We start from the raw sequence: 9,832 nt of genomic DNA on the forward strand, positions 1-9,832 counted from the left end.
CAGGGACAGACGCCGGCCACTGAGCATGCTCGGGATGCGGCTCGTCCTGACTGCTGGCCGAGGGGTTCGTGGGATGTGCTGGGGTCGGAGCGGTGGGCACGGAGAGCTCAGCACTGTTGGCAGCGTTGAGATGTTAGGGTTTCGATTCCGACCGTTTCGATAAATCTTTATTTATGTCGGAAGTTCTAAAAGGGTCGCGAGCAGCGCGGTGTCACAGGGGTTTACGTGAGCTCCGTCACTCGTGTCTTCCAACTGAACCCTGCAAGAGGTGTGCTGTGCCTCGCCATGCAATCTGCTAGCAAGCAGCCGGCCTCCACACGCATCGCACATCTGTCCCAGCAACAGCCTGTGAGCATCACGATGCTGTGATCGCTGGGGGCTGCAGGGCCCAGGAGCTCCTCTGCAGTACGGCCAGCTGAGCAACGGTTTGGTGGTAAAGGACCAGGCGCAGGGTTCCATTCTGCTCAGTGTGACCGACCTGGTGGTGGTCTCTGGAAGTTTTACCACCGTGGTCAGACTGCTCAGGTGTGAATGCTGATTTGCCTGCTAAGCGATCATCCACGCAACCTTCATCGAGTAGCAGAACAGTATACAGTAACAAAAGGGCTGAATGCCAAAGTTGTTAGAGAATGAACGGCTATAAAGTAGCAGGAAGAAAATCCAGGCTGGAGTTGGAAAGAAGGCAACTGGGCAATGCAGTCAGCACAGGTTCCTACAGAGAGGGGAGGAAAATGAGGAAGGAGAAGAAGAGTGAGTTGGAGACCTCTTCAAACCCCAGTGAAAGACAGAGCACCTATTGCTATGGAGACAAATCAGTAACAACTTCCTAAAAGCACTATTTTAGCTGTGCTATCAGGACTCCATCTATTCACCAGTTATCATATAAGATGCATAATGGGGATGTTTCAGAGCAAGTGTTCCCATTTATGTTAGTTCAGAATGCCAGTGACAGTGATGAGAAAAAATACAATTCTTTCTTGTCACAACACTGGGAAACCTTAAGTTATTTAGCAGTTCCAAAGAACAAGGGTTTATTGGGATCATATTTTGACAGTGCATTTTGTGTGGCATATGTTTATGGCTATTCATTTAAAAAATTCCCCAAGAACTACTGTGACCTTTTCCCATCTGCCTCCAGACAAAGCCATGAACAGAAATCCTTTTCACGGATGCTGCCCATTGAATGGCCTAGAAGGGAAAAATGCTTATAAATGATAAAGGATAACAAGAAAATGTTGGTATACACAAAGCATGAGGCACAAATAGAGGTAATAAACTGGTAGAGACTGTTGGGAAAAAGAAAGCTTTCCTTTTTTGCTAAACAGTCAACTCTGTTCAGGAGGTGAAATACTACTCCAGTAGTTTCTATTCCAAGTCTACTTTTCAGTGCAGAATCACATCCAACAAATTCCAGCTTCTTTCAAGACCTCATCCTCCTCTCATTAACAATTATATGCAAGTAGTGAGTAGTCCAATAAAGCCTATGGAATCACATTTCCACAAAGTCCATGTGTGCAGTAGAAAGATGAAGTATGGGAAGCAGATGTGATGTGATCAGCATGAGCTACAGCTCAGAAAATGAGATGGGGCTACAAGTTCCCTGTGTGTCCATACAGTTTGTAAATGCAGTGCTTGTTGTCATGAGAAACAACTGGTTGACAGAACATGTTTGTTAATTCTTCCTATTTTTTAAAAAGGGAAACTATAAAACCAGCTATAAATATTTATTAGCCTTTGAACATGTACTTGCTACCTGCCTGTCACAATAGCTTCTTAAGCCTTACTATTCATTTTCTTAAAAGCATACTTCAAACCTTTCTTGTTTATGTCATGTCTCCAGCAACTTTAAAATCTGTATTTCAGATCCCAAATCATTGGTAGAATTCAAGGTTTGCAGTAATGAGCCCTCTATAAACACTACAAAGAGTTTACATTCATTGTTTAGTCTGCAAAAACAAACAAGCAACAGAAATATGCTATGAAAAATGCTTTATGAATAGCTTTCAGTGTAGACATTCAGGGTATTCTGAATTGATTCGCACATGTGAGGATACGTTTCCTATATTAGTGTGCTGTATATTTGTATAACTCTTAAAAACACTTTTACAAACTAGAAATCACTTGGCCAGAGTTTATTTGTATCATATGACATTTTTTCCCCCAGAATTTATAATGGTGCACACAGGTAGTCAGAAAGTTCACTATTGCTGTAATGTAATCAAATGGTAACCACATGCTTTGAGAGAGAGTCTTGTACAGATTTTTTTTTTATTTTATTTTTTTTAATATTCATGACATCAAAGATTTTTCTTCCATTGGTGCTGAAATACCATAGCTCCCCTCTTTGTGAAACCCTAGAATGATCACACCATACTTTCTACAGGTGCTTGAAACTTGGTGTAGATATCTTTTGTTCTTCTGAGTAGTGCCACGTGGATGGCTATTGCGAACTATTGCCTGAAGGTGCTTGGAAATACTCCTCTCACCTGTCTGGGCTGGTGAGCAGGATTTCTGTGGATATAGGACAAGAAAATGGGTAAAAGTAACTTACCCACCACAAAAAGCATTAATGATGCAAAACTTTTTTTCTGAACTGTATGACCAGGAAATGAAATAATTGTTTAGGAAGAGCAGAGTCAAATAAGCACTGGTGTTACTTGCAAGAAAGTTTCCAGCCTGATGTTCCATGAGACAGATAAATGACATTTTGGAATTAAAATTAGATAATTCTGTCTCATTGCATCAGAAATTTATCATAGCACTGCTTGTGCTTCGCATTTCTGGAAACAGACTTCACAGGGAAATAAGTTCTGCAAATACTGTTCAGAACCAAAATTCAGAACTGTCTGTTCGGAGTTTAGCAGTACTGTGGACCTTTCTTGGAAGTTTGTAACAGCTGACACTTTCACCCATCTATCTGACTGCCTTACTCTCCTGTGCTCTGTGTGAACTCTTCATTGCTCAGTTCCTGAATCTCCACAGTTCAGAACATGACAGGTTAAATTTTCACAACAGTTTGGTATTCTAAAGAAATATGGGTTGTGGATTCTAGGGAAAGTACAAGGTAAAAGCAGAGTCTACCACAGGCAGATACTAGGAGAGAAATAGAGAAAGGAGCATGAGAAAGACATGAGATACAGCAAGCTGTTATATTCTTATTGCAGTACTGCTTTTTTTAAAAAGCCCCCCAGGTTCTATTGCTGTTTAGATCACACATGGTAAAAAGAGGAAAGCTGCCACAATAACCAGGGAGAACAGCAGGAGGTGTCAAGGAATTTAACAGAGAGGATGGAAAAATTTTAAATATATGCAGTGAGATTGTGAGTCCAACTGGGTTGTCCAGAACAGTTAGCTGGAGAGAACCCAAATTCCTGAACATCCTGTCACAGCATCTTGTGCATATTCTTCCTCTCCACACATGCAGGTTTACAGACGGTTGCTATATGGTCTATAATGCAAGCAAATCTCAGGAGGACTAAGTTCCTCTGTTGGGCTGGCTGTTCAGTGGCACACTGGGCCACTGCTGGCACGGACACCACCTCAACCCAGTAGAGCACACAGACAGGCTCTTCCACTGTATATTTGTTTTCTAGCACTCCACTTGTTACCTCACACATTCAACCCTATGTGGACTAGAAACACTTTCTTTGCACTACAGTAATTCCAGAATTTTCTGCTCTGCCATGCATTCTTTCTGCGATTGGTCACCAGTTGAACAGAAGATCCTTTGCCTCTGGAGAACTCCAGAAAGAACTGTGGTGCACTTATGTAGTTAGCATGGTGCTGATGAGTACAGAACTGTAATCCGTGGTTGAAATGCATAATTCCTCCTGGTTGTATGCCAGCACTTAAGCGGCAGGGTGTTAAATGGTCATCATAACTCCAGATCAAGAACAAACACAGAGGTTAGTAAACTCAATACTCCTTTTAGGAAACTGGGCAGGATGGTACAACAGGTGGGGCAGTGCTAACAGTGTGCAAAGAGCGCTCACGTGAGCACTAAGTTCACATTAGCACATTGTGCAGTGAGTGGACTTCCAAACTGTAATAATTATAATAATTAATATAATAATATATATACAATATAAAATATATTATATATAAATTATATATATATATAAAATAATATAATAATAAAAGTAATAATTACATATAAATACAAATAGCTACTGTGCTATACCAACATTTCAACAGAGTTCAGTGCCAATGAAAATATCCTATCTACATATAGGTAACTCTTAGCACAGGTTTATTGTCTTGCAACTGTTCTAGGAAAACTATTCTTGCATATTCTGCTCTCAGAATACTAGTCTATAATTTCACCATGATTATGACAGATCTCTCAGATGTGCATACTTCCACCTCCCAGAGAGAAAATATGTTGCACTTACGCAATGATATGAATGTGCCTTATGGCTGGCTAAGGACTTTGTGTTATCCTCAGATGATCTTGAGAATGAGAATGGTTTATTGTTCCACTCGACACAGAAATTTCTCTATAGATTTGGCATCTTTGGGGCTTTTCAAGAACAGGAAGATTAAGCAATATAGATGGATAAGGAAACTGCCTGGAGAGAGGAACAAGGTGGGCACTATAGTCTGTGTTTGTGTGCTGTCTGGGTCTGAGCAGTATAAAGTAAATCACAGAATCACTATGGTTGGATAAGACCACTAAGATCACCTAGTCCAACTGCCAACCCCTGCCCACCATGCTCACTATGTCCCTCAGTGCCACGTCCACACGGCTCCTGATCACCTCTAGGGACAGCAACCCCACCACCCACCTGTGCAGCCTGTGCCAATGCCTCACCACTCTGTCAGAGACAAAATTTTTCCTCATATCTAAATTATACACTCTAATTTCTAAAACCATTCATTGCCTCTCTGGCACTCACATCATTGCGCATCTCCTTGCTGCCCGCATTTGGCCCACACCACGCTGCACGAAGGTAGGAGATCAAAGGGCTTTGCACAAAAGGTGGCTGGCAACACTGGTGACAAATGCCCTCAGTTACATCAGCCACAGACCATGGCGACCAGTATCTGTTGCCTATTTTCATTACTGCGTGTTTCCAGCCACACTCAGGTTGCCAGGTCTGGCACAGGAGAGATTGAGGATCCCACCTCTGTGACCAGGAGGGAGCAAGCGAGCAGCGCCCGACAGGAATTCAGGCTTCTGAGTCGCAGCTTAGTGCGGTGACCACCGCTTAAAGACAGCAGAGCCTGAAGTAAGGTTCGTTTGTTTGCAGGCTTTATTTTCCCCCATTCTTCCCCGCCGCGCCGCCAACTCCCGCGGGTCGACAGAAGCGCATCAGGCATCGCGCCGGACAGCCGCCGCTCCGGCTGGCGGCGGGGTCCTCGCACTGTATTTGAGCGCGAGGCGGAAGGCCCGCCCCCTCTTTCGCTTGCGGCTCGCAGCGGCAGTGGGGTGAGCGGCCATGGTGGCGGTGGGGCCTGCCGGGCGGAATCCCTCCGGCCGGCGGGCCATCGCGGTGGGGGGGCGCTGGGCGGGGATATCGGGGCGGCCGCCGGCACTCACCGGGGCGGTCTGTCTCTGTATTTGCAGCAGGAAGCCGGGCGGGAGCGGCACCCACCGAGAGGGCCATGGCCGAGGAAGGGTGAGCGGGGCGGCGGCTGGCGGGGTGGAGGGCGGAGGTGGTGGATCGCTGCTGGGCGTAGCGCCGTGCTTGGGCGCCCGCGTCGGGTCGGGTCTGACGTCTCGGGCCGGGCAGGCCGCGCCGTGCTGCCACCACCGCTACCTTCCCCCTGTAAGCGGGGTGAGGTGCGCTGATGGCATGGCTGGGTTTGTGACCGGTCCTTTTGTGAGGGATCATGAGGAGTCCACAGCTTGCTGGTTCACCAATAAGGCTTAAAACGTATTCAGGTTCCTTTTAACTGCTGCTTTTTATTTTACTTTATTTTTTTTTTTTTCAGTTGCTGCTGTGGTTTTGCTTTTTTTCCTGTAGTTTTTAGCAGTTGGGTGCTTGCAGGTGAATGTGAAGTTTCTGCTTATGATTGTGAAGATGCTGGCATGGGCAAAGCAATGATGTCTGCTTTCTGTTTAGCATTACTGCTGGAGGTGTAATGGATGTTAACACCGCCCTCCAAGAAGTGCTGAAGACTGCACTTATCCATGATGGCCTCGCTCGTGGTATTCGTGAAGCAGCCAAAGCCTTGGACAAGTAAGTGCTGTGTTTCTTTTATTTGTGAATAATAAAATGTAGTGAGGAGTATTGTGAAGAAGTATATTAAGCACATTAAGGTGGAATGGCATTGGTTGCCACCTCAAGCTCACAAGCCTTCATAGACTCATAGAAGGGCCTGGTTTGAAAAGGACCTCAAAGATCATCCAGTTTCAACCCCCCTACCAAAGGCAGGATCACCAGCCAGTAGGCCAGGCTGCCCAGATCCAGTCTGGGTTCTTTTTAACCTCGCATTTTAAGAGAGGATGGGACTCCCAAAGCTTGTTAAGAATTAGAATTGAGAAGGCTAATACGTATGTCAGATTTAAACTGGGAAACTTGGCTTAATTATTTTATAAAAAGAGCTTGCCTTTTTCTGGCTAGCTTCACCTTTTTGATACGGCTGTAAATAACTGACTTGGTACTATATCAAAATAGTATTAAATTTGTTAAACATGTGCTAAATGTAATATGCAGGTACTATTTCTGGTATATGTGCATAGATATGAGCTTCTAGTATCAGCCTTTAAATAACATTTAAGTGTAAAGCTGCAGTGTTTGAGTGATGACTTCACAAATTGTCGGATACCCCTTCACTCCTTTTGAGTGAGAACTGTGGTCTGACAAACCTGTATGCAAAAAGCTCTAAAACAAAGTACTGAATAAGAAAAGGGAGAAGTGTAACTGACTGAAAACTAGATGGCAAGAAGTCTTTTGAGTTAAGATACAAATTTATGTAATGTGCATTAAAAGAATAATATTTATACAAGGCTTGAATGCATTTGTGTCAAATGGTTCTTGCTTGGAAACTTCTGAAATGTTCTAGTGGTGCTCATGATGGAGAAGGCTGTAGAGAACATAAGATTTGTTTGCAGTGGTCACATTGCATTGAGTTAAGCATAGAAGACCTATACGGCTCTCTTTGTTGTCAGGTATCCCTTTGATATTCTTAACATTGTACTGCAGTATACAAAGATCGTAATTAGAATTGGGGCCCTGTCATAACAGCTTCTTTGGACGTAAGTAGAAAAGATTGTTCTGAAGAGCTTTTAAAAACCTGGCATAGAAATTCAAGCTTTTGTAATTACAATCCTAATGTTGAATGACTAATCTGAGGTAGAGGGCAAAAAGCAACTTGTAATTTTGTTGCTTTCTAATAAAGACACTAGTTGTGTACGGGACTTGGTGTTTAGTCATTACACCTTTTTCTAGTGTCTAGAATTAATATAATGGTGTTTCTAGAAGCTTCTGAAGTTGTATAGAATCACATAATAAAACTAACAATGCATAAGAGCTGTGTTGTGTTTGAGAAGCAGGAGATAGTAGTAGATCATATGGAAAGTGTATTTTATAATTCAAAAGTGGTTTAAAAAGACCAGAAATAAAGTGGCTGTCTACACATGAATGTGCTGAATCTTGCTTGTCATGGTTTTGGTTATTAAGAAGGCTTGGTCAGCATTTGAGGTTATGTTTTCCATTTCTTCTTTTAAGGCGCCAAGCCCATCTTTGTGTCCTGGCTTCAAACTGTGATGAGCCCATGTATGTAAAGCTAGTTGAAGCACTTTGTGCAGAACACCAGATCAACCTGATAAAGGTGAGTGTCAGAACTTCATACACAAGTCTGGAAGTTACCATACTTGTGAGCTGATCTGCTTATTTCAGAGTACAAAAAGGTGAACTTCTGAGACACTGTACTGTAATTCCGTATATAGTTTATGAAAGCAAAATTTCTGACAGCAGCAGTGACTTTTCAGTTTAATGTGATTCTTAGGTGACCAGCATAAAAGCCATGGAATGGTTAAAGATTTGTTTTAAGTTTAAAGTTGAAGTCTATTTTTGTGCTGTATTTGAAGAAACAGAACTCATTACATGAACTCATTAAATAGTGGTTATAGAGCGTGTGTAGGGTCTTAATGTGAGTTTTCTTGAAATTAAAAATATAAGAGCTGTACAATGATGAGACTTTGGCTCCCTCTACTGATAGTTGTGAGGAAAACAGCCATACGTTACCCAATACCTCTGAGAGTACAGCAGTTTTTTATTGAGCATAGTTACATTAGAAATTAACAGCTCTAATGTGATGTAATGTTTTATGCAGGTTGATGACAACAAAAAGCTGGGTGAATGGGTAGGACTTTGCAAGATCGACAGAGAAGGGAAACCTCGCAAAGTAGTGGGCTGCAGTTGTGTGGTTGTCAAAGTAAGATGATACTACTTTAATTCTGGAAATGAGCAATATAAGATTTATGTCCTCTTGCCACTAAGCATTAAAGACAAGTTTTTTAACTAGAAAATAAACTCAAGAGAAAAAAACACCAGTTAATAGTCTCTGCTCAACTTGAAAATGTTTTGCAGAGCATGTTTTAAAACTACTGGTAAAGTAAAGCCACAGTACGAGCCTTGAAGAAAATTTATTGTCTTTGAGGTCCCAAAAGATGGCTACATCTTCACCATAAGCAGTAATGACTTCTGCATGTGTTGTAGTACTTGTTACTGTTTTGCATACTGATATATTTAATTTCCTTTAAGCAGAAATTAAGTCTGCTTGGACCTTCGCCAGTGGGTTATATGCTTAAGTGAAATAGCATAGTCCAATATTAAAATAGTCATTTATTAGCAAATCAAGGGAAAGCAACTGGTAGATACGGTTTCTCTTGAGGTTACATCATGCTGACATGATGTATATGCTATACTAGCAATACTAGCTCTTTTAAAAGTAGGATGTAAACTTTAGAACGGGTCATCTTGTTTATAATGGGTTATTCTGTGTTACAGGATTATGGCAAGGAATCTCAGGCCAAAGATGTCATCGAAGAGTACTTCAAGTGCAAGAAATGAAAAATAAACTTTGAGCCTAATGAGCGTGTGTGTGTGATTAATGGGTGGGTGCTGGTGGGATTCTCATTATTACAAAGGATAACAAAGGATGAAAGGTCTTGAGTAGTTCCTTAATATTTAAGTTCTGTTTCTTAAGAAGGTAATGGGAATCCTTGCTATTCTTATTCCTTGGTGCTCCTTTCCATGTTTGTACCATGGTTTGCAACTTAGGGAACTTCATACAGCTTCTGAATTGCAGAAATGCTGATAGTTGATTATGGTCTTTGCTAGCACCTAGTTTGGCAGCATGTAGACCTGCACTTCTACAACATTTCCAGAGTAACTTGTCTGGGAAAGTCTGAAGTAACTGCTGCATCTGTGATGAAAATTTGGCTCCCTCTACTGAAGCAAATGAGGAGAACTGCCTTAATTGTTACCCAAATCTTCTGAGATGTTGCAGAAATTCTTTAAATAAACCTTATTCAGGAGACTAACTTGACATTAGTTCTGTTTTCCTTCACTCAGTTCTGAAACAAACTGCGTGGAATTACCTGTATAAAAATAGTACTGTCATGTAGTTAATAATTGTGTGTGTGCATGTGTACACTGCTGTCAGGATAGCCAAACGGTTGGGATTTCATTGCTGAGACAAAGCAGTTCTTAATAGTGTCTTGTCCTTTGTTGTCCTTTGTCTTGGTTTCATTAATAGTGGGTAGGTACAAACTTTTTGTTAAGCAAAACCTTTTTGGAAATCTGAACAGGTTTAGTACCTACTATGTGTTGCATCTTGTGCAAAGTGGAGCATCTCCAACGGGACTCCTAAGGATTTGCTT

At 42.0% G+C, this 9,832-nt stretch overlaps 1 protein-coding gene and 4 non-coding genes across 5 annotated transcripts; all 5 read left to right on the forward strand.

The window, feature by feature from the left end:
- Positions 1 to 5,394: 5,394 nt before the first annotated feature.
- On the forward strand, positions 5,395 to 9,040 carry RPS12 (ribosomal protein S12). Its single transcript, XM_042816067.1, has 6 exons — positions 5,395 to 5,428; positions 5,567 to 5,618; positions 6,066 to 6,182; positions 7,674 to 7,776; positions 8,281 to 8,382; positions 8,958 to 9,040. Exons 2-6 carry the CDS (start codon positions 5,605 to 5,607, stop codon positions 9,018 to 9,020), a joined length of 399 nt encoding a protein of 132 aa, XP_042672001.1. The 5' UTR covers positions 5,395 to 5,428; positions 5,567 to 5,604; the 3' UTR covers positions 9,021 to 9,040.
- On the forward strand, positions 6,739 to 6,811 carry LOC122166639. The gene has a single exon (XR_006170851.1). It is a non-coding gene; the product is annotated as a small nucleolar RNA SNORD101 (small nucleolar RNA).
- Positions 8,128 to 8,214, forward strand: LOC122166684. The gene has a single exon (XR_006170865.1). It is a non-coding gene; the product is annotated as a small nucleolar RNA SNORD100 (small nucleolar RNA).
- Positions 8,495 to 8,629, forward strand: LOC122166683. Its single transcript, XR_006170864.1, has one exon. It is a non-coding gene; the product is annotated as a small nucleolar RNA SNORA33 (small nucleolar RNA).
- Positions 9,041 to 9,370: 330 nt separating the features above from the next.
- On the forward strand, positions 9,371 to 9,455 carry LOC122166686. The gene has a single exon (XR_006170867.1). It is a non-coding gene; the product is annotated as a small nucleolar RNA SNORD100 (small nucleolar RNA).
- Positions 9,456 to 9,832: the final 377 nt, after the last annotated feature.

The sequence above is a fragment of the Centrocercus urophasianus genome, unplaced genomic scaffold (genome assembly GCF_019232065.1).
Source record: "Centrocercus urophasianus isolate 14NV4802_14NV808 unplaced genomic scaffold, USGS_Curo_1.0 seq_10, whole genome shotgun sequence".
Classification (NCBI taxonomy): Eukaryota; Metazoa; Chordata; class Aves; order Galliformes; family Phasianidae; genus Centrocercus; species Centrocercus urophasianus.

Bases quoted from the DNA above. Each gene is read 5' to 3' on its own strand.
- RPS12 (XM_042816067.1), top strand. The intron at 7,777-8,280 runs GTGAGTGTCAGA...TGTTTTATGCAG, and splicing joins ACCAGATCAACCTGATAAAG to GTTGATGACAACAAAAAGCT. The intron at 8,383-8,957 runs GTAAGATGATAC...TCTGTGTTACAG, and splicing joins GCAGTTGTGTGGTTGTCAAA to GATTATGGCAAGGAATCTCA.